At 30.8% G+C, this 25,928-nt stretch overlaps 2 protein-coding genes and 1 long non-coding RNA gene across 3 annotated transcripts in view; 1 reads left to right on the top strand and 2 right to left on the bottom strand.

Moving 5' to 3' along the window:
• LOC117683316 (probable ATP-dependent RNA helicase DDX20) overlaps positions 1-25,928 on the bottom strand; it is a 45,605-nt gene that overhangs the window by 4,772 nt on the left and 14,905 nt on the right. The window lies entirely within an intron of this gene.
• On the bottom strand, positions 5,885-9,236 carry LOC136274552 (uncharacterized). Its single transcript, XR_010712967.1, has 4 exons — positions 9,123-9,236; positions 8,906-8,970; positions 8,633-8,770; positions 5,885-8,015 (listed from the first exon to the last, which is right to left on the bottom strand). It is a non-coding gene; the product is annotated as an uncharacterized lncRNA (long non-coding RNA).
• On the top strand, positions 14,581-23,987 carry LOC105342952 (uncharacterized). Its single transcript, XM_066081632.1, has 6 exons — positions 14,581-14,718; positions 14,870-14,934; positions 15,069-15,206; positions 15,354-15,434; positions 22,406-22,677; positions 23,501-23,987. The coding sequence occupies exons 1-5, from the start codon at positions 14,651-14,653 to the stop codon at positions 22,633-22,635; spliced, it is 582 nt and encodes a 193-aa protein (XP_065937704.1). The 5' UTR covers positions 14,581-14,650; the 3' UTR covers positions 22,636-22,677; positions 23,501-23,987.

The raw sequence follows: 25,928 nt of genomic DNA, 5'->3' as shown, positions 1-25,928 counted from the left end.
AGACCTTCTATAAACACTTGTTGGCTAAGGTAGCCTATCCTTCATGGGGGAATTATGTTTGTAAAGCATTTTTGTATTTGTTTACAAGTGAATCATATTCATTTTATTACCAACTTTCTGTGTAAAAATTATAAACTTAATATTAAAATACTTTAATATATATCAATATAAGGACAATGTGTTATGAATAATTTTTTTCATTAATAAAGGAATAAACATAAAATGAACTGCATTTTGTTTATCAAATTGACTAATTCATTCAAAACAACTGGATAAAGTCATCTTACATATGTAAGAAGCACTCAACAAATAATTAAGTTAAGATGGCTCTATACACCACTTTTTGATGACGCAGTACGCAAAAAAGTAATTCTGGAAGCATGCAATTCCGATTTAAACTGAGTCGAATTGTATGGGGACCGCTCTTTTGAAAAATTTGGTAAATGAATAGATTTTATTTGATAATTGGAAAATTCATTACTTACAAGTAATGTGGTATGTGACACCTTCACGTTGTGTGGTATTATTTATCGAAATAAACAATAAAATCAAGTATAATTTTTTAAATAGTTTCTTTCCCATCATCGATATGTTACGCCATAGCGCAGAGGGTTAGTGGGTTCACTACAAACTTGTAGATCATGAGTTCGATTCCCGTTGAGAACCATAAATTTTTTAACTTTCCAAAATTTTCTAAAACGTATTTTTTGGTTGAATACTGTGAAAGAATATGCTAAACCAGTGAGAGTGTTTCAATTAAAATATACTTTAATGCACATTAATATCGAAAGATGTTCCTTACCACCTTACGAGGATGGGAGGGTTGCTTTGAATTTCTCTCAGGTTGGGATACATAAATCCTATTAGCCTAGTCAATTTTACCCTTTATTGAGTTGACTTAGTTTTTTTTATTAAAGCGAATATATTAACTTTTACAGGCCTATAATGAAATACGTATGTATTTATCACTCCAACATTATATTTAGGAAAAAAATTTCAGCTTAGAAATGAAAAGTCCCCAATGTGTTTGGGCCTTGGAACTTAGGAACGATAACCCTTACCTGAGGAACTTTCATAACAAATAAAATTCAAAATATTTTTTGTGTTAATTTGCAATGCTGATCGTTTGAAAAATTAATAAAATAAAATAAATTAAGCTTTCCCGGCTTTTTTTGATACGGATAAAATTTTTGTTGTATAACCACAATAATTATTCTATTTTAAGAATGGTTTCACTGTTTAACCGTAAAATTGCATCCAAACTTTTCTGGCCACAACTAGTAATACTGAAACGTATGTTCATTAGTTGGTTTTAATGTAATAGTTTTTTCTACAAAACAAGATTGATTTCTTGCAGAAACATTGCTTTTTTTCAAAACAGGTTCCATATCTATAGTTGAAACAACGAATTATATACCAAACGGAAGAATGGAAGTAACGACAACGCAGATTCCCCAAAAAGACATTACACCTGTAATTATCATTTTTATTGGATCTTTTATTTGTCTTGCACTGATGTTTGAAATACGTCGAGAAATAAAATTATATATGGAAGTGATTTCGGAGACCAGCTGTGCTTGATGAGGTTCATACAAATATTGATGATGTCGACAACAGCATAAGATGAATTTTTATAATATCTATAATGAGATATTTATAATAGTTTTTCAAAAACTATCAACATCATTATCTCGTGACTTGACTTTTTTTTTACTGACTTCATGTATATTTTCCAGAAAAAGGGAGTTTTGCTCGATATGTATCAAGATGTCAAAATTGAGGGCGATGTTTTAAATAACGAATAAATGTTCAAGGAAAGAAAGTGTTTACGACAGTTTTTTTTAAGACGGGTATGGTTCTCTTAAGTTGTGCGTTATTCTTTTCCAGATCATAAAAGTCCTTTGAACATGCTTTTATATGTTATATGTTCACATTCTTCCATTTCGAAATCATCTACATCAACCATTGAAAAGCACATCAGAACAGTCCATTTATTCCGCAAGTTTCTATGATAAGGCAAAGGAATTATTGCATTCTGATATTTTCAACAAACCAACACTAATATTGTCATTAAAAGCAAACCGAGAAAGACCTTAAAAGCAACTGTCTGAAGGTTAAGCCTATTGTATACAAATTTGTAGTCCAATATTTGGTGCCAAAGCAACTGCTCACAAACTGGCACTTGAGACAACTTTACAAAAAGCATTTGCTTCAATTTGTTTTTGTTCATTTGTCGCAAGCTGATTATTTACTCAAATTTTCTGTCAGATAAACAGAGTGCAATAATTCTTGTAAGTTGTTTTGATTTGCTCGAAATTGGATATTTTTGTGCATGTGAGCGCTGAGACAGGAGTGGCTCTAACTTTGATCGTTGATCTACAATTGTAGAATTTAAAATGAATTTGCTAACTACAGAAAAATGCACATCTATCGATGATTTCATGTCAGTGTAATTAAAATCAATTAAACAACACAGATACTAGATAGAAATATCTTTTAAAGCCTTGGTATGTAGCGTCATAGAAAACCGAAGAAAGGGGTCATTTCATGCAATGAAGCCCTGCTATTCAATGAACCGCAAAGTGACTGAATATTAGCAAACAGGAAGCTGAATTGCCATGAATTTGCCTTCCATTTTTCACGACTTATAGAATACCAATTTTTTAAAACTTATTGTATTTTAAAATTGTAGTTTTTTTTTCGTTCTGTCTAAAGTCGTTGATAAAATATGGCACAAGGGATTTTGATTTAATCTAGATTTTTTTCTTCGAATTATATTTCTTAAGTGCTTTACGTTGCATAATTCATTGTAATTATCAAAAGACTACTGAAAGTGCTAAATAACATAAGATACAATACCAGTAAGAATACACTTAAATTTTATTAAGTGGTGGCGTAAATTGGCTACAGTGGTTCTCATAATATTGCAACATATATATTGTTTGCTTTTGAACCAATTGTTCAAAATTAAATAAAAAACTAACTTCATAGCTGGATATTAAGAGCAGCGGACGGGGTGAAAAATCTAAACTGAAATTGATGTCAAATATATGTACGAGTCCTTCATTCTTTTTCTTGAAGGATTGACAAAAAATCATTTTATTTCAAACTAGTTTGTAGGTATTTAGTGCGTGGTATCTCTAAATTTTGTTCTTTTGATCAAATTACATTTTACTTTTATCACTGTCCCAAATAAAAATTTCAGATAAGAGATGTTTTTTTTTTTAAAAATAGGGAGGGGTATTCCCCTACCCCCCCCCCCCCTCCCCCAATTATTAAAATTCCCCGTTTAATGCATAAAAAAATGATTCTGTTTATTGTTTAAGATTTAATGTCTAAGGTTTACTACCAATCTGACGTGGTACTGTATGAAATTAAATTAAAAAAACGCTTGTGTATGCATATTTATTTGCATATTTTAAACCAAATTTGTCAAATCCAAAGTAACTACCCGATGGTTACATGTAACTCGTCCTACACTTTTCGCCATGACGTTGAATATTATTCTATCCCATTCTCTCACCAGAGCTCGTGATTCGCACGCGTTCTATCCATCAAGACTAAAATTGCGCATTAAAGAAACGAATTGGCTCTTTTCATTTCATTTTCAAATCTTCACTTCTAGGTATACTTTAAATAAATTACCAATAAATATATTCGTTCTTTACGTAATCATTCAATATTATTTCAATGCAAGTATATATTGTGATGCAAACAACTCCTAATTCGGATCCGCCAAAGCGTGTCCACCACCTTACTCTCATTTTTGCTATTTCGGGCTTGTTTATCGAACATGAAAGTGGGTTCTTAATTTATTTCACAATAATTACTAATCAGTTAAAGTTCAACCAAAGCTTACGGACATCACCCCACACGTGTTAAAATAGAAAAGGTTTAAGCAGTTACTCTAGTGTGGGCATTTAGTAGTTTATTTGCAAAATGTCTTAATTTATAAGTATAGATGTATGTAGTATAAGAACTAAGTTTTAAAAGTTTCAGAGTCTGGTTTCAGATAATGATATTTTTAAGTTTTACAGAAACACATTTAGGCTTCAATATTTTCAACGACTAAATTTCTATTGATGGTTTTAGTAAAACTTTTCGAAATGATAGGAACTCATACGGTGTTGTTATTATATATTTTACCAATTCTATGCGTGCTGTAAGACGTCTTAATTTAGAGCTTACAAATATGGAGTGTATATAGATAGAGATAAGCGAACCTACCTTTATTATTTTCATCTGTTGCGTATACCGTCATAGCAACTCCGACATACTAGTATCATTCTGGGAAAACGTTGAATGGTCCAACGAGAAAGAACATGAACTATCCGACAAAATTATAATTCTTGGTGACTTTAATGTACATATGTAAATTCCAATTACACACAATCAAAGTTATCCTTTTGAAATACTCTTTTGTAAACATAATAAACAAGGCCACAAGAATCAGACAGTACTCGTGCACTCCCACTTACCTTATCTTAGTAAGCGGCGAAATACATTCCGTATTACATTTAGAATTTTGGACAATAGAAAAAGAACACTTTATCAGTGACCACAAGAGTACATATATAAATCTTAAGTCACGTGCAATTCAAAATCACATATATGAGCGAAATAAGATATTTGGTCGGAATATGTTAATTCTTAAAATTTGTATTTAAAATGTTATAAAATATATATCCCCTTTTAAAATCAAATAGTGTAGATGTAAGACTTCCTTCTAAAGCAACTGTATCTGTCAGAGAATTTCTGCAAAAAAAAGAAAAAAAATGTATTTTTTTGGGGGGGGGGGTGACATCTTAAAATACTTCATGGTTAACAGCGTTTTTTTTAATCATTAAATCATAACCATAATTTTGTAACTGTTTTTAGAATTGACACTCCTCTTGCCTGACATATGTTCAGCAAATGTTATACAAAATGAGTACGTATTAAAAACATTGAAGAACAAACTAATTGAGATACTTTTATTTCTCTCACTTTGCTAGTACTGAAAAATTCAATATAACGGCATGTCGATCTGAAGTTTCAAGTGAAACTTACCTCTTTCCCTCGCGATTGCAATTTGTTGCTTATCTAAGATATATAATGAACATACCTTGTTCACAATCCCATTGAAGAGAAGCATTAACTTAATTCTTCCTTCATTCTGCCTTACATTTTTACGATTATAGCAAATTCTCAACCGAAAGTAATTATACGTCATTTATTACTTATGCCGGTATATTTAATGCCATTCCAAATGCTGTTTAACGGTTACAAACATGTAGAAGTAAACGAGAAATTCGATCATAATAAAAATTAAATGTTTAGTGTATTTTCATTTTATTGCTTGAATTGATTGGGTATACTAACGTACAGTATATTTTAAAGAAAAAATACTAATGATAAAATAAACATCAGTACCAGAGTCTATAACTTCAAACCAAATATACAGTACTAATCACTGATTTTAATTTAAATGTACAATTTATTCAGTAAAAAAAAAAAAAATTAATACCAACATAAGAGCAATCTCATTTCTTGATTTCGTTTTTATATTAATTTATTCCGTACAAACGACTTTGGGACTTTGTTGTACATGCATGACTTAATGACGATACAAAAAGGAAAAAAAACTTCGGCTAAAGTTCTATATTGTTTTGTTAAAAAAAATAACCCATTTTGTTCTCATAAATTGAACGGATATAATTATGTGGATAAAGAATCGATTTTTGTATCGAATAGGAATTATGTTATGTGAATTTTTACTTCATGTTGTTGAGATTGATTTTTTAAAATATAGTTGAGTTTAAAAATATTACAAAGATAAAAAAAAATCATTGTAAATCCTTACATACAATTATAAATTATTATATCTTGTTTATTAAATGCCGTCATTCCTAATAAACAACATTTAGGTTATACTAAACAACAATTGAAGTCCAAATTTTTTATCATCAGTTCATTGTATCAAATTATTCTTTGTTTAATTATGTTGGTTTTTAAGGATCAAGGATCGTTTAAACAAAATAAATGTTACTTAGACTAAATAAAATCATATAGGGTGTCCATTGTATTAAAATTTAGATGTGCATCCCTTTATTAGTTATCCAATTGGTTAATTATTCTTTAAGAATAGTTATATAAACAGTGCCCTTAAAAAACGAATCGTAACCATGAATTCATTTTCATTTCATGCAAATAATTGACTTTTGTCAATGTTTTTTTACTAGATAATAAACTGTATTTACAATTCTTTTCATTGTGTGTTTTAGCTTTATTTAAATTCAGAACTTAAATATCAATACTGATCAAGGAATTGTTAAACTCAAAGGTTTATTCAAATCTTAAAATGTATTTCCTTCCGTTTGGATGAATGTTTCCTTGTGCATGCATGTGCCAAGCAAGACATCCAACAAATAACATTTCGTATTCTATTTTGAAATTTATAATCATTATTTCCTTCATCATGTGTCACTATATATTATCTATTAAAATGTTGCCTAAGTTTATTTTACAATAGGCTATTTCATATCGTAATAACTTTCAGTTATATTGCAAAGAATTGTTCCTCTTTTATGTCAACTGTCTCAATCTGTCTGGGGTTTTGTCTGTCAATCTGTCAATTCGTTTTTGTTTGTATATTCTTCCTTTTCTCTCGAGCCTCTATGCCAATGTAAACACCGTTTCATTTATTTTTCAAACTCCTGGTTGGACCTTACTAAAAGCGGCAGTAAGAAAGAGCGCTTTACTTACAAATTATGACCGGTATATATATAATATATGCACCAAAAGTTGTCAGATGTCAGGTTCCTTTTAAAAAAACTAGATTTATCAGAAAAAACTAAAACAAAGTAAACTTTATTTTATCAGTTTAAGAATATTCATTCAACAATACAGTATATTTTTTTTTATTCCCCCGTTTATCTAAATTTCACAACTGCTTTCAGAATAGTAATTCCTCTTTCCTAACACACGTCAAGCTTTCAAGGCTAATTTTCTATCTGAACTTACCAGTAGAGCAATCCCTCTTCCAGCAACCGATTTTTTTCATGAAATATTACTTTGACTTTGGTGTAAATATATTAGAACTTACTTGTTTATTAATATAATGTACATGCCTTATTCACAGTCTCATTTAAAACGAACGAAATAAATATAAATAAAACTCACCTCCTGTTTCTTTGATACACCTATTTACTATTCTAGCAAATTTACAGCCGAAAGTAAATAGGTGTACTTAAAAATCGTAAGCTGTTTTAATGGTTCCAAAATAGGGTTGAAATAATACACGCTTAATGAATGTCGAATATTGACCTTTATTTAAGTGATTTAGTTAAATGAGTGAATTAATAAATGAGAATTTTACGTATTAAATTAACATTTAGGAGTCAAAAACTAATTTCAGAATCTAAACATCCTACTGTTCAGTCGCATAACAGAGGATTAATTAGTCCAGTTTGTTTTATAATTTACTAATGGAAAAATATGAAATAACACCGATAACATACACGTTTTTCGACGTTGAATTTGACGTTCAATCGACTTTGAGAGTCTGTTGTTCGAAACTGCGAACGAATCTTGACAAATTTCCGACGTTGTTTTGAAACAAAACCTTTCTGACTTTCTTAAATGTAACAAATATATAAAGAAATGATTGTTTAAAAAAATGGTATTGAAGTATAGCTATGTAAAATTGTTATTTAACGTTGCCATTTGACATAAAATATATTTTAAGTTAAATATCTTATGTATGACAAAACACATATAACAGTTTCAATAGTATTAAAAAATATTTCGTTGTTAACAACATAAAGCTTTCCAAAGAAGTGCAAATGAATCTTGGATTTCTAATGATACTTCTAATTTTATTAAATGGTTACTTCTGTACATTTATTGTAATTCATTGTTTAGTAGAATATAGAAAATTGGAAGTATACCTTGTTGCTTTTGGTGAGTTGTGTTCTTTACACTTCGTAATTCTTTCGAGTGGGTATGTTTTACTGTAACTGTAGTTTGTCCAACCTCTGAATCAAAATAAAATGACACTTTAAAATGGCCAGGAATTATTATAATTATATCAACAGAAATTCACCACCTATTTCTTTAGAATGTCTTTAGAACGATTGATTTATAAATTTGAATTGAATCAAAACTATGTAAAATTGTTACCTAACGTTGTCATTTGACATACAATATATTTTACGTTCAATAAGTTATGTAAACTCATACAACTGTTACAATAGTTTTTAAAAATCATTCCTTGTTAACAATATTAAGCTTTCCTAAGAAATGTATTTAAATCTTGGATATTTAAATGATACTTTTTTTTATGTATACATTTATTGTATTTTACTTTTCAGTAAAAATAAACATTATGAATATTATCCATATCTATAGAACACTTGAAGTATACTTTGTAACGTTTGGTGAGTAGTGTTCTTTACACTTTGTAATTCATTCAACCGTTTATGTTTTACTGAAGTTGTTCCAATTTCTGAATCAAAATAGAGATGACAATTTCAAATGACTAGGAATCACAAAAATTATATCAACAGATATTCATCTTTTTTTTTTAAAATGTCTGTTCTGTCATGAAACCAGAAAAGAGTATTAATTGAAATTGTAAAATAATAATTCGTACCTGGGAATTCAGTGGTTAAATAGCAACCGAATATATAATGACACGCTGAACAATTACACACTTGACTACATAGAAATCCGTATGAAGGCTTTGTACACATATCAGAGCAGTTGTGTCCGAAGTATCCAGCAGGGCAGTCTACAAATTTCACAGGTCTGATACAACTCTTACTGACGATCGACATTTTGGAAGTAAGAATTGAAAATATCAAACAAATGCGGAGACTACCTTATTAGGATAGTTGAAGTATTAATTTAAACACGCGTACGATACCTTTGCATTCATCTCCATCTTTAAATGTATTGTAGAAACAACCACCCGTATCATTGCTAGCAACTCTACAAAATGAGTATCATAAAAACGCAGTTGTAGAAATCCAACACTATACAGAAGACATTTAAGTCGTTGAAAAAATTACTACGCTACGCTATTCAATCAGGCTTAAAATATCAGACTAAGATATTAAAAATATCAATAATATTTCTGGTACCTGTTAATACGAGTAGCCCATATAAAGATGATGGTACTGACGCATCTACATAAAAAAATGATAAACATCTTTAAATATTCGTTTATAATACACTTCCAGCAATGATATTTCGAGTTCTTGTGTCAGAATATTATATAGAACACTTGATGATATCCTGCGCAAGCGCGGGAAATGATACTTCACACATTAATGGTCTTTGTATTTTTGTACAAATATTTTATATTCACTGTGTTCGATTCAGTTTTCTAAATCGATTTCTTAATTGTTCGCAATAATTTTCGCATTATTTATATTCTCTTATTTGCCAACCATCAATCGCATAAACATGCTCAATAATTCTTATTTCAACATGGGGAAAGAGATGTAGTGAGTCGGAACTCTCTTCAAAAATTTATTCTTTACTAGCATTTTAAATCTAAAAATAATTTGTAAATAAGTTTTCTATATGTAAATTTCAGATTAAAGGTTGTTTTGAAAAATAATGGGAGAGAGGTTTCGTTTCTGTTTTATACGCCCATATCAACATGATTTGTTCATGCTTCACAAATTATCATTTAAGACTACTAAAATGTGTGTTAATCTAAACATGCAAGGACATGCTTATTCATTTTTAATTTTTAACCAAAGTTGCCGATTAAAGGTAGATTTGAACTCGTCCTAAACTTTCCGCAATGACGTTAATTAGTCAACTTGCGTTTTGGAAAGTTCACGATTAAAACTAAAACCGTGCATTCAAGAAACGAATTAGTTCAATTTGATTTTTCAAAAGAACGATTGAACTTATGGCCACCGGCAAGTATATATATATATATATATATATATATATATATATATATATATATATATATATATATATATATATATATATATATATATATATATATATATATATATATATATATATATATATATATAATCAAAAAAGAAAAAGAAAATGAACAGTTCCATATATATATAACACATATATATAACACATTAGTTGTTTCTAACTTACAACTTGTAATTGATCATCAAAGCTGAAGAACGATATTCTTTTAAAGTCAAATTTATCTAATTAACGTTGCTCGCGGGTTTGCTGACGTCACAATAGGAATCGACGTAAAGAGTTGACCGTCATAGTCAACTCATAATTTTATTTTGAAATGACAAATGAGATATTTAAGAGTATAAAAGAAAATATTTTAAAAAGCTTATATGCGATTTATGACTGTTTATACAAATATTTATAATATCAAGTGCTGAAAATTTAAAGATGTCACATACAGTGTCACATTTTGTTTTATAAAGATAAAGAATGAGTGTGCGTTAGAACTCTTCCATTTAAAGTCATATTTTAAAATATAATGTATGCATTAACTTCGCTTTTTTTTTACAATTATAACTTCCGTAATTTGTACTACCGATTAAATTCTTAAATTTCTTTTGGCTTGAGATAACTGTTTTATTCGATTACTTACTTATAATGTCAGTAGTTGCCTGGCATTTTATTTTTGCATTGATTAACTCAGAGTTTCATAAAAACAAAAATAGCAATTTTCTGTATCTTTACAGCCTTACATTAATTGCATTTGATAACATTCACAATAATGTCTAATAAGCATTTACATGTTCTAAAATGTGTTAAACAGCTAGTCATGTCAATAAATGCATTTCAATTTTGGTGTTCTAAGAAGTAAGGAAATGATGACGTCAGGCTAACGTCGTAATGAAAATATAAGGATTTGAAAAATCTCTTAAATCTTTAAAGTTTTTTTGCCAAAAATTGGCCGAGAACACATACTGATATTTTTTATGAATTGATTCATAATTATCTCCTCTGTTTTTGTGTTGAGTATGATTAATTTCGTCTGAATGGTTTAAAAGTTTGGAGCATAGTTTTGTAATGCGTTTCTCGGTTAAAATGTGCATTTTACTATACATTTCATTGAAATGGCGATGCTTGATTTTATTAATGACATTGTATTTGAAACACGATAACATTATTACCGCGCGGACGAATCTTAAATAAATTTTAGAAATAAAACTATAAAACCTATGGATCACGTAGACAAATTTTCAAGGTAGGTTTTCTCACAAGCAGGTAAACCCGCGAGCTACCTTAATACACTGTTGGTTGTCAAAACACGCCAGAAACATGTACACGTCTACATACCTCACTTGTCTGACTGTAAACAATCAAATTGACACGTCGCCGCTCAATCAACGATCGCCGCTACAGTGAATACAGTTCGTCATTATCAAATTTCTATTCAGTCCTAATCTTTTTAAAATCATTTTTAGCAAAATATTTGGGGCAGCGACCGCCTCTGCCGTGCCTGTTCCAACACCCTTGCAGTATCTGTGACTAGTACATGCATAACATTTAGGTTTTATCATTTAAAGGAAAACTGAAATTCCAGGAAATGGATGGCTTGATCACAGACCCCCCCCCCCCTTTATCATCTATATCATTGCCAGATCAGATAGACTCATCAGAAATGCGTTTTTTTATACAAATATAACTTTTTCGTCCGAAAAAATCTTAATTCGTCCGAGCAAATCCTAATTCGTCCGAGCAAATCGTAATTCGTCCGAACAAATCCTACTTCGTCCGAACAAATCCTAGTTCGTCCAAATAAAAAAACTTATTCGTCCGAACAAATTCTAACTCGTCCGAACAAATAGCTAATTCTTCTGAACAAATAGTTAATTTGTCCGAACAGAACATTATTCGTCCAATCAAATAACTTACTTAGTCTATTTTTGTTCGAACAAATAAGTTATATCGTCCTAAGAAATCGTAATTCGTCCGAACAAATAAGATTTATTAATCTTTTCATTTGGCCCTTCCACGCCGCCGTAGTTGATAAACAAGTTCTACAATTTATGTTGATATCTCTCGTTGGCACGGATGTTCGCGCAAGGGGGTCATTGCTGAGGGAGGAAACCGGGGTGCTCGGAGAAAACCCACGTGTCCAAGCGGGCAACCACTATACCCTGTCACATACAACCACTGTTTATCACGGAGATGGAACACGGGTCGCAGTGATAAGTCAATGCATTAAAAATCACCGAACAGAATTTCCAAAAAATTTTGTTTTGTTTTCATTGTTTTTAAATATAAAAATAGGACCGAAATACTATCACTTTAAAATGTTCAAGACGGTGTAGTGAATATATCCTACGATGAAAGTGATAAGGTGGAGTCTTTGAACAATTTTTTTGCATATATGTCGTCTACACATGAAAATAAATCAACATAGCCACAATTTCCCCTTTTGGTAATAAAATTTTGGATAGAATTATTATCACAGAACTGGATGGTATTGACATTATTTATACTCTTCCCATGAACAAAACAAATATTAGTCATAAAATGTTAAAGGCTACCATTTTTGTATCAGTTCCTATTTGTCTTCCTTAATCATTCTTTGAAAGATTGTTAATTTACCTTTTCAATGGAAAATAGTCAATGTACTACCTTTATTTGAAAGTTATTTAAGAAATCAAAGCCTCAGAGTTTTACATAGAAATACCATGTCTAAGAAGACATTTATAAGACCCCAGATGGAATAAATTTGGAGTCGCTGATCAAATTATACTTCGACCGAACCTGAAAAATAAAACTTAGCAGCAGCGAGATTAGTTGCAGGATTGACACTCGCTCGCTTGGCTCTACTTATATTTCAAGACAGTCGCAAAATTACAGTTCTCCAAAATGTAGACTAAAAATTTAAAAATCTTCTTTTGTTCCCTTTTGATTTGTGGAATGGTATGCCTTTAGAAATTAGAAGTTAAAAAATCGTCAACATTAAAATCTTTTAAGAACAGTTTTCTGCCTTCTATATCTCAACCTCCATCTTATTTTCCATATGAACTTTACTGGAATATAATTCACACTAGCCTTTGTCGCAATTGTATATTGAAAAAAGATTTATATAAATATAAAATCATTGATAGTCCTTTAATTAATTATTATCTTCTGAAAGAGTAGAAGATGCACATCATTACTTTTTATCTTATGGAAAATATTATTATTCCACGAAATGAGTGATTCAATGTTATCTTTAGAATAGAAAAATTAAACAATACCGACACTAGTGATTTGTTATGGCAAGATAACTCGATCAGTATTACTGAAAATGAAAATTTATTTTTTAAAGTTCAGCAATTTTTATCAAGATAAGTGCAGTTTTAATATTGTTTAAAAAATATGATAGCTTATAATCATTTTATGTTCTTTTTTTTTTTTTGTATCTACATGTACATGTACTTGGTATAACTTCAATGATGGTATTTTATGATTCCCTTTGATATTGTCATGTTTTCCTAAAAATATAAATTTTATATAAACAATTTCACAGGAGAGTGTGTTTTAAGTTTATTGAACTTATACCCTTGGCGCGTTTGCTGAATTATACTTTATTCGTTATTCTATGTCTGGAAAAAAAATTGAGTAAAACTTTGAAGTTGCATATTACCATAATGATAGTGATCAAACAAACATGCATCTCTGACCAAACATAGTTGATTGAAAACGATTTCAAACGTGTCAGTGTTTTACAGTGAGTATATATGACAAACGTCTACCTGAACAGAACCCACGTGACTTTTTGAAATAGTTTATCTAATACGCTGGTTCAACATGCACGGGTCACGCGGGTAATAATCCTTGCTTGCTACAGGAAAGAACTTAAAATGTTCATACATTTTCCAAGTACCAGCCTAATGTTGTACAGACTTCTTATTTTCACAGAAGTAAATGTATAATGCATCTGTTATCTTTTCATTAAGCTTGTACACAGTTAGGCTGGCAGAAAATAAAGGCTTTGAAATGAATGCCCGACCTCGATTTACTATACAAAATATACGAATGTCGGCTGACCCCTGCTATGTTGTAAAGTTTCGTGCTTTTTATATAAGCTAAATTCAGCGCTTAAACCTGTTGATTTTTACGATTTAAAAATCAATCAATGACGTGAGAAAAAAATTATGCTTAATTTGAATCTTCATTCTTTTTCATTTATACAGGGGCCCATAAGTGTAATCGTTCTTTTGAAAAATTAAATTGAACCAATTCGTTTAATGAATGCACGATTCAACAGGATGTGCGTATTAAACGGAGGCAATACCCCTCCCCTATTTCTTTTTCAAAACAACCTTTTATCTGAAACTTACATATAGAAAACTTTTTTTAGAAAGTAAAATAATTGTGAAATTTGAATTAAAGAATAAATTTTAGAAAAGAGATGCGTATCACTACATCTCTCTCCCCTTGTTGAAATAAGAATCATTGTGCACGTATATGCAATTGAAGGTTGACAAATAATAGACTATAGATAATGCGAAAATGAAAATTGAAAAAAAAAAAAGAAATCAATTCAGAAAACTAAATCGGACACAGCGAATACAAAATATATGTACAAAACAATGCGTGAAGTATCATTTCCCGCGCGTGCGTGGGATTTCATCAAGTGTTCTATATAATATTATGACACAAGAACTCGAAATATCATTGCTGGAAGTGTATTACTAACGAATATTTAAAGATGTTTAATATTTTTTTAGGTAGATGCGTCAGTACTGTTATCTTTATATGGGCTACTCGTATTAACAGGTACAAGAAATATTATTGATTTTTTAAATATCTTAGTCATTGATTTCAAACTTGATTGAATAGCGTAGAGTGTAGTAATTTTTTTCAAAGATTTGCCTTCCGTAAAGTGTTCGACTTCTACATTTGCGTTTTTATGATACTCATTTTATAGAGTTACTAACAATGATACGGGGGGTTGTACCTACAATACATTTAAAGATGGAGATGAATGCAAAGGTATCGTGTTTAAATTAATTCTTGAACTAACCTAATAAGTCGCTGCATGTACATGCATTTGTTTTTTTTTCAATTCATACTACCAAAAATGACGACTGTCAATAAGAGTTGTATCAGACCTGTTAATTTTGTAGACCGCTCTGCTGGATACTTTGGACACAACTGCTCTGATATGTGTACAGAGCCTTCATACGGAATTCAATGTGGTTCAGTGTGTAACTGTTCAGCGTGTCATCATATATTCGGTTGCAATTTAACCACTGAAATCCCAGGTAGGAATTCTTAAGTTACAATTTTCAATTATTACTCTTTCCTGATTTCATGACAGAACAAACATTCTTTTAAAAAAGATGAATATCTGTTGATATAATTTTTGTGATTCCTAGTCATTTGAAATTGTCATCTCTATTTTGATTCAGAGATTAGAACATCTACAGTAAAACATAAGCAGTCGAATGAATTACATAGTGCAGAGAACACTACTCACCAAAGGTTACAAGGTATACTTCAAGTGTTCTTTAAGGATAATATTCATAATTTTGTTTGTACTGAAAAGTAAAATACAATAAATGTATACAAAAAACCTTTTAATACAATAATAAAAGTATCATTCAAATATTCAGGATTTAAATACATTTCTAAGGAAAGCTTAATATTGTTAACAAGGAATGATTTTTAAACAACTATTGTAACAGTTGTATGTGTTTTTCATACATAACTTATTGAACATAACATATATTTATGTCAAACGACAACGTTAGGTAACAATTTTACATAGTTTTGATTCAATTCAAATTTATAAATCAATCGTTTCTCCATATATCCGCCACATTTAAGAAATTAAGATAGGTGAAGAACAGTCTCTCAGTGTCAATCGAACGTCAAAATAAATGTAAAAAAAACGTGTATGTTGATGATGCCCTTTCATATTTTTTTTCATATGCAAATCGTAAAACAAAGTGATCGAATTGATCCCCTGTTATGTAACTGAAAAGTAGGATGTTTAAATTCTAAAATTATAATCATGAATGAATTCGCTCACTAAACTAAATCAAGTAAATAAAGGCGCAAGATTTAACTTTTATTATGAGTTCTTCTTTTTAACCTTAACCAATTTGTAACCATTAAAACAGCTGCTGATACAGCAGGAGGCAATACAATATCATTCTTACAAATAAACCTATCATTTCGGTTGTGAGTTTGCTCGAATAGTAATAATATGTAACTAAGAAGCAGGTGATAAGTTTAATTGATACGAAATTTGTTCTTTTTAAATGAGATCGTGAGAAAAGGTATGTACTGTGGTTTCATCAATATTCGTTGAATACCAATTTTCGTGGATTTCGTTATTAAGTTGATCCACGAAATTAAGTGCTCATTGAAGTGCAATTTCTATTTATATCTTGTATTAATAGGGTCATCGGCCACGAATGTACGTATCCTTTAAAAATTGTGATTATTTATCTTTATCCACGAAAATTGATACCCTTGAATATTAATGAAACCACAGTATCTTATATATAATAAAGATCACATTTATTTACAACAAAGTCGAAGCAATAATTAAATAAATTTAAAAAACCGGTTGCTGGAAAAGGAACTGTTCAACTGGAATGTTCTAAAAGAAAATTAGCATTGAATGCTTGAAACGTGTTAGGAAAGAGGAAACTTTGTTCTAAAAGCAGTTGTCAAATTTAGATTAACGATGTAATAAAAAAAAAGTATTCGTAAATTGATAAAAGAAAGTTTACTTTGTCATAGTTTTTTATCTGATAAAATCAGTTTTCTTAATGCTGTTTGGTCCGATTTTATATCAAATTTTGTGCCCTTTTTTAAACGATTGTTATGCTAATTATTTAAATGTATAATAATAGACATTGCAGTAGGTTTCTTAGTCAATTATCCAAATTTGAATGAAAAAGAATTATGTACAAAATTTGTTAACAAAACAAAGAACATAAAAGGGTATCGCGTTATTTCGCCTCATTTTAAAATTCACCCCTGACGTCAAGACGGGTATGGTTGTATTACGAATCATTCGGGGGACGAAACCAAACGGTTCCTTTTTCTAAACATCCCATAATGCATTTTGGACAGTTTTTTCGTTTGCCCAAAAAGAAATTATTTTTATTTACTTTAAATATTTGTTACTTTGAAAAGAGACCGATTCTGCTTGTGTTAATTTGAGAGAGTTCATAACTTTCTAAGACAAATGGTTTGTATGGAGAAATATTTGATACTGTAATAACAAAAAAAATCGGACCAAGCACCACTAAAAAGGAGTCTGACAGTTGACAACTTTTGATGCCCATATCATATATACCGGTTATAATTCATAAGGAAACCACTCTTCCTTAATGCCGTTTTGAGTGGGGTCCAATCATTCATTTGAAAAAAAAAATTAAAGGGTATTTATACTGGTAATGAGGTTCGAGAGAAAAAAAAATTCAAACAAAAACGAATTGACAGATTGACAAACAATTTATAATGAGCTGACATAAAAAAATTAATTTATTACGATGTAAAATATTCTAATTATATAATAAACTTAGTCCAATTATTTAAAAGATGATGTATACACGATTAAGGAAATATTGGTTATAAAATTTCAAAATAGAAAAAGAAATTTTATTTGTTGGATATCTTGCTTGGTACATGCATGCACAAGGAAACATTCATTCAAACGGAAGGAAATACATTAAAAGATTTTTAATAAAGCTTTGAGTTCAACAATTCCTGGATCAATATAGATTTCTATGTTCTGAATTTAAATAAATTCAACACATAATCAAAAGAATTGTAAATACATTTTTATTACTTGTAAAAATACAGTGACAAAGGTCAACTTTTTGCATAAATTTAAAATGAATTCATAACTACGATTCAATTTTTTTTTTTTTTTTTTTGGGGGGGGGGGGGGTGTTTTTGTTGTTTTTTGGGGGGTTTTTTTTGGGGGGGGGTTAGGTTCTTTGGGGCTTTTTTGGTCTTGAGAGGGAACTGTTTATATATTTTTTAAGAATAATTAAAGGTATATGCGGTGTATATTAGTAAACAGCGATCTGATTGTTTGGATAATTTCTTTACTTAAAGATAGGACTTTCTCACAAATTACGCTTTATAAGTCAATCGCATAACAAATATACAAGAAATTTATTTAGTTTTTAGTTTTTATTTTATACCGACACGGTAAAAAATACAAAAGATTTGAATAGCCCCGCCCTCAATGGGTCACGTGACATCCATATCGGTCCATCGACAACAATGGCGATGACGAGAAAGATAGATATACCGTTAACTTTGACAGATTTGGCAATGAAAGGAAAAAAAGACAGACTGACAAGAATAGAAACAAAGGGAAGAATGTCATCGGAGACCCTGTAGATTGAATAAAAGGAATAAAACCCGAATTAAACTTAAGTTTTCATCATGAAGTTTTTGGTGTTTTGCCAGTCACTGAATCAGGTTCCTACTCCATGTGTTCCGTGTCTTTACTTTATGTTTTGAACCACGTGCACAAGTGGATTTTCGTTGAGAGGAATTTTTGAATAAAGAATAAATAAACACTCTTGGTACATGCATCCCTCAGGGAGAGTGGTATTTACTCCGATGATGCTAAAATCAAGTCGTGTTTCATTTTTAATTATAGATAATTAACTCTTTATATCGTTCTACATTAATGAATATCGGAATAATAATGCTTCGGGTATCATCTGATATAAGAATTACATGTATCTAATTTAAGGCATGAAAAACGTGATTCTAAATTGTAAACAAACTCTTCTTCCATAGTGTTTTCAATGCTAGATTTCCCCGCACTCGTGCACAGTGGCGTTATAAATGACGGATCACAAAGTAAAAGTAGAGACAAATAACTAAAGACAGAACATGTTTTATGAGCAAAAAGTTTGTGAAACGTCTATTTATAAGGAGCATGATGTATATTTTTATTGAAACTCATGTCAAAAATTTTACTCCAAATGAATGACGCATGCAATAATCAATTAAGGGATGCACAGCTAAATATTTATGCTGTTGACACCCTTTTTTGACATATTAAGTCTCAGTAACATTATACAAATATTGACTGCGGTTGATGGCAACATTGATTATATATTAACCCCCGATTGACGAAATATTGCCCGACGCGAAGCGGAGTTTGTGTAAAGTTCATTTCCAAAATATCGTCGGTATCAAACGGTCACTGTTGATGTTCTGCCGCCCGTAGAAATTAAGTTACAGATGTGCTACCTGATATTACTTCACTGTAATTAGAAAATCCATTTACCCATTATGATAGCAAACCGTCGCGTTTTGCGTCCGTTGTTTACTTGCCTTGACTGATAGTCTATTACATGTATGACGTCACATTGTTTTGGAGTCGCGAAGAGTTATTTACGTCACCGTTTACGAATCAACAAATCAGAATATTCTCTAGATAGTATTCCTAGCCGGTCAATATTTTTTTGAAGAGCAAATATTACAAATATTAACAATTCGTCTATATAGAGTTATATGGTGAGAATAAACCACTAAATATAACAATTATAGTTATGTTTAATGTACAACCATCATTTTCTTTATCTTCCTTCATCTATTTTTTCATAATAAGATACAACTATCAAATGTTTAACATTTTGCATTTAGATTATCTCTTTACTTCTTACTATTGATTTCATGGTATTTTAAGAGATGACGAGTGTTTTTGCCTTGAATTTTAGATAGAAAAACTGCAATCTGGTCATTAGCTGGTATATTTTTTCAAATGATGGTTTTGATACAATAATTTTTCATACAATAGAAGATAACTCTTCGCAGAAACGTTGTTCTCTATATAGTTTTCTTCAATACCGGTTTTGTTTTATACAGGGTGTTTCACAATATATGTCACAGATCTAAAGGCAGAAAGAATGATAACAACACAAGTTAATATATCATTTTAATCAACAGACATCCAAAATATTTGCTATAAGGAACAGGAAGTTCTAACATACCATTTTCCTGATTCATAAGAAATCCAAACAAAACCTGGTTCTGTAGATAATGTATTTTTGTATCGAGTCTGGTACAGACTTACACATTTGAAAAGTGTAACAAACCCAGCCATCGACCAAGTTCACTATGACCGGTATACCATGTGATCTCCAGTATTTTCCCAACACTCTGACAACTTTTGTAAAGAAGTACCCTGTTGACGAAAGACTAAAATCTTAACAGCACTACCATTATTATTGGCTATTTGCATTGGTCATCTAAATATTCATTGACAGTGATCAACCGAGGCCCATCTGGTATTTTCCGAATTTTGTTTATTTGACGCAACTCCACAATTTCTTTATCAATGCCTGATACGGTTTTTTCTCTAAATCTCTCTGCATCATTCAGTTCTTCAATTCACTCAACTTTTCCAGCCTTTGTTAAAGGAATGTTGAATTCGAATTTGCTGTCCTTCATATTTAACTCAAACTGATTTCCCGGTGCGTTTTCCTTGTGCTCTGATTTAAAATCCGCTTGACTGAGCATTGATCTTTCGTACACAATACTTGTAACTTCTTTTTGTTGTTATGAAGCTTTTTTCAAAGACGTATACTGGAGACACAGCACCCTCGTTTGATAATCATTCGGTATTCGTACATGTATCTCCTAATAAAATGTTTTCAGACAGAATAACATCGAAACTTGTACTTAATAATAAATTGATCACCAAAGTAGCAAATCTATATTAAGAGGTTCGCTCCTTAGGTTTTGGGTAGCCATTCTTGGTCACCTCTAGTCTGAAATTTCTGCATCACAGATTAATTCTAGTAGTATATATTTTTCACAATGCCAAATAGATTATATTGAATAAAATTGTTTTTAAAAATTTACATTTTTACAGAGTTTAGTAAGGGACTATAGTTTGTGGCGGAAGATTTTCAAAAAGGAAATGAACAATTTTCATAACTCACTAGTTTTAGAGCATTGTTTCTTTAGTTTCCTAATTTTCAACGCAGACCAAACGCAGACCAAACTTCTAGATAGAATTTTTAAACTTTTACTTTTATAGTCAATACATGTGTTCAACTTCATACTGTATTATAGTCATAACTAAGTAATTGTTTAACCTATAAATTTTTGTTTGATTTCGTGTACTTATCAATTTCCATGTCAAATTATAGCAACAAAAATTTCAGGAGAATTGTCATTTTTGTTTAGGGGCCTACATTTGGAAAAAAATTGGCATGCGACCTTGGCCACAAATAAAATAAATGAACATTTTTAGGCCCCCCTCTTTATATCTTACTGGTTTTCGGATGATTGACATTACTATTATCTCAGGAGCCAACCTCCTTAAGAGTATATAATTATATAAATGGCACACATCCAGTGTTGAAAGTTAAATCAAAAATCAGTTTAAAAGTGTTATCAAGTCACTGTTTTTAGACATTTAGTCAATATAAAAAAAGATATCATGATTCTCTTTTTTGCACGTAAAAGTAATTTCTTAAATATTAATTTTGAATGTTGAACTCCGTATCCTTATATGTACAGCTACCTTGATAAACCTTGAAAAGTTTAATTCATGACATTGTACCTTTAAATTGTATTTCTTGTGTCAATGAATAACTTTGCGATACACCACCCTCATCCAATAATGACAAAGATAACCTGTAAACATTTATGAATAAATTAAAGTTGTACGAGAGAGTTAATTTTATTAATGTTTCCAAGATTGTTAGACCTTTAAAATGCAAAGCGTGTTATATTTCCTAGAATGATGTCTGTTCTCCATACATTATGTTTTAATTGGAAGTCATCTTGAATAAACTTGAAAAACGAGAGTTGACGATTGTTTTATTTGTTTATTAGATGATTGGGATATTACTTTTTTTATATCTTTGCCCTCTTTTGAAGAGCTTTGCTGCTGTCTGTCTGTCTCTCTGTCAACTGGTCTGTCGGTCCACCAATAGTTTCCGTTCATTTTCTTCGCAGAGGTTGCACATAATGAAATGAAATTTGGTATACAGATTTCTCATAATAATATTTAGTTTAGGTTTTATTTTGAGTACGATCGAGCCATTTTCGACAGCATTATGCCCCTTGGACCTAGAAAATTTCCAAATATTTGCAGTTTCCATTTATTTTCTTCGCAAAAGCTGCACATATTGAAATGCAATTTGGTATACAGATTAACCATAATAATATCTAAGTCAAGTTTGATTACATTAGGTTTTGTTTTGGGTACAATCGAGCCATTTTCGACAGAGTTATGCCCCTTGGACATAAAAAAAATCCTAATTATTTGCCGTTTCTGTTCATTTTCTTCGCAGAGGTTGCACACATTGAAATGAAATTTGGTATACAAATCTGTCATAATAATATATAGGTCAAGTTTTATTTTGGGTACAAGCAAGCCATTTTTGACAGATTTATGCTTCATGGACTAAGAAAAAATTCAACTATTTGCAGTAGTTTCTGTTCATTTTCTTTGCAGATGTTTCCAAGAAAGGGGGCATAAGTGTTTCACAAACATCTCATGATATAGTTGAAAACACGACTTATACATCCAAAGAAAAAATAGAAGTCACCACACAAATTGCCATAACGCCTGAAAAGATTATTATTATTTTGATTGGATCATTTATATGTCTTGTACTGATGTTTGAGATACGTCGAGAAACATACTTATATATGGAGGTGAATTCGGAGACCAGCTGTGCTTGATGAGGTTTATACAGATATTGATGATGCTGACAACAGTATAAGGTAAAATCAATTATAAAATATGATAATTTTTCAAAAACATTCAAAATCATAATCTCGTAACTTGACCTCTTTTCTGACTTCTTGTATATTTACAAGAAAAAAAGCAGTTTTGTTCGATATGTATCTAGTTGTCAAAAGAAGATGGGGGAATAGCAAAAATGCCCATTTGGTTAAGTCGTAAAATCGGTTTCACAGATTTCCTTTTAAACCTCTTTTTAGACTATGACAAAAATATGGAGCCCATGACCACTCTATAAAAGAAGAAGTTCTAAAAATGACACTATTTAGAGGTTTGACACGTACACCCCAGTTAAATCAATTTATTCAAAGTATTTAACATATTTAAGAGTTGCAAATAGATGTTACTAGTATATTAAATATACATTGTTAACGTTTTTAAAGGTTTTTCAAAAAGTTATCAGATTTGTAGATATTTTAATTCTACAGTCCCTTTTTGCTGTCACATGGGGCCTCTCATGGGCAATTTACAAGCCTTATTTACCCATCTTCTTTTTGGCAATGCTCTAAATAATAAATACTGTATACAGGGAAATATTCGCCCCCGTTTTATTTTCGCCCCTTTCGCCCTAGTTGTCAACAGGCTAATTTAAGACTGGGTGAATTCCTATGTCTCAAACTATCTCTCTTAATTCACAACTCTGTCTGGGCGAATTCAAGACGGAGCGAAACCGTTTGCAAGTGAAAAAGGGCGAAAATAACACGGGCGAGAATAACCCTGTATACAGTAAATGTTTAAAGAAAGAAAGTTTTTATGGGGACGTGTACCTATAATTCTCTCAAATTGTGCTTTATTCTTTTCCAGATCAATAGGCTTTTAAGATGTTCACATTCTTCGAAAACACTATTAAAATTGTGACTTTTGATGAGTCGTGTCAACATGCCGTCGCCAATAATTTCGTAAACAAACCCGAGAAAGATCTTAAAAGCAATTGTTTGAAGATCAAGCTAGCCTTTTGTATATTAATTTTCAGTTCAATATATTGGTGCCAAATCAAATGCTCACAAACTGGCACGCGAGACTAAGCGAAGTGCATTTAAGTTCTTTTTTACCCCTTTTTATTCATTTTTTGCATATTCATAATTTACTCAAATTTACGGGGAGATAAACACCTTTTGATTAAAAATTTGCTTTGGTCTGAATTGGGCATTGTTGTACAGATGAGCGCTAATGCCAGAGTCGCTCTAACTTTTATCGTTGATATACTCATATATATAATTTAAAACGAATTGTCAACTACAAGAAAGATGTACATATTTTGATGACTTTCATGATTAATTAAAATGAATTAACAATACGGATAGTTTTCCACTTACAAGCTCCGTAAAGTAACAGCTATTCTATAGGGGAGACAGTAAGGTATGCAGCGTCATGGAAAGTAAAAGAAAGGGGTCATTTCATGAGAAAACTCCTAGGTTAAATCACATAAAGAAGCTTTAGCTGCCATTTCATCAACTACAAAGGTGACTAAACAGCAGCTAAAGAGTTTATTGCATACATGTAATTATATCTCTGACATTCAATAACTTTTCGCTACTTATCAGTGAACATTTAGGTGCAACTCATTGACAGCTACAGAATTTCATCCGATGAATGCTATTTAAATAGACTTTCGGGTTTAAAATGATAAATTTCTTGGTTGATACTGGTAACAATCTAAATGTGTACATATAAGCACACGCTTTCCCTGCAGTCAGTGATTCGTCCCCATTTGATTTTCACATAAAAAGTAAACAAAGGAGTACAAAAATAAAATTTCCGACTGTTGCGCAGTTAATCACAGAGTTTCATCTTGAAACTAATTATCAAAAATTATTATAGAATAGAATCATTTCCATAATTTGAATCCCCTTTTCTGCATGCAGATCTATCTCACGGGGTACTTAGATGAGATAAGCAAATCGTCTACATCACTATATTATTAGTGATTAATTTGTTAAATCATAATACGTATCAAATCCCATTCCATTGTTGTTTGTCTTCAAATTAGTTTATTCAAACAAATTAAATGTATGAAAGACAATATCTAGATTTCGTTCTTGTATCAAATGTTTTCTTTCGTCTGGTATATTGTCTTGTTTAATTTTCTTAGAATATTACAATGCTTCCTTCAATTAACAACCACGAGGAAACTAAACGAGACTCCCCTGACTATTACCCCACTTTTGCTAAAAGCAATTCATAAAAGGGGAAAAAGTGACAAGAGTCAGAGGAATCCCAAATTGTCTTAACAGTACCCTAGCTCATCAAGGGACCAAAAATTGTAAACTTATGGTAAAAAGAGACCTGCAGACCCTCAATGGTCAATCTTAAATATGCAGTTTCATTTATAATACACACAAGCATACGATGCACAGAAAATTATATTTCCGACAACAAAACATATGCCTATGTTAACCCCATCCTAAGCTAGTGCCTATGTTAACCCCGTCCTAAGCTAGGTCTGAACATCTGATGCCGGGACCATAAACTTCCCAAGGACTGCGAACAATAGCATTGTCTAGCCGCCTAACTAAAAGTCATTTTTTAATGATTGTCTAATTAAATTTATTTTTTTATATTAATGTAAACAATAATGTATATTTTCATTAAATATAAATGATTTGTTCAAACAAAGAGAAGTAACTAATATGTATTTTGGGTTAAAATAGCTCATTTCATAATAGAAACTATAACGAAAAACGGAAATTTTTATAACCCCCCCCCCCCCGGTGAAACAAAAATTCCTTTTGAGGGGTTTTATATATTGTTTTTAGCATATTTGTACCAAAGGGTTTGTTGTTTCACGGGGGGGGGGGGGGGGCATATGTCTACAGACCAAAATACATTCCATAAAAAGCATTTTGCTTTGAATTAAAATGAAATTTTACGTTAATTTTCAACGAAAACATGTGATTATTAAATTTTTATACACATATCGGCCGCTAAATAATATTTTCCTCGCTCTCAATAAAAAATTTTAAGACCCCGCGTTAACAAAGCTTCTGTTTAAAAATTAATAATTTGATTACAAATTTTATTTTGATATATTGATTAGGATTTGATAATACTTTTTAGTAGAAAACTTTAGTAGAAAAGTTTTTGAATATCTGACTGAAATTCCGAAATATTGGAAATGTAGGCGGGAAACGGGCGTTAGCGTTCGCAGTTCTTCGTAAACAGGCTACATGGAAATTATAACCATGCATTTTGGTTTTTTTTTTTTAAATATATATGGAAGTAGAAAAGACGA

The sequence above is a fragment of the Magallana gigas genome, chromosome 4 (assembly GCF_963853765.1).
Source record: "Magallana gigas chromosome 4, xbMagGiga1.1, whole genome shotgun sequence".
NCBI lineage: Eukaryota > Metazoa > Mollusca > Bivalvia > Ostreida > Ostreidae > Magallana > Magallana gigas.
The sequence above is the reverse complement of the archived record's forward strand: the minus strand, read 5'-3'. Positions and strand labels throughout refer to the sequence as shown.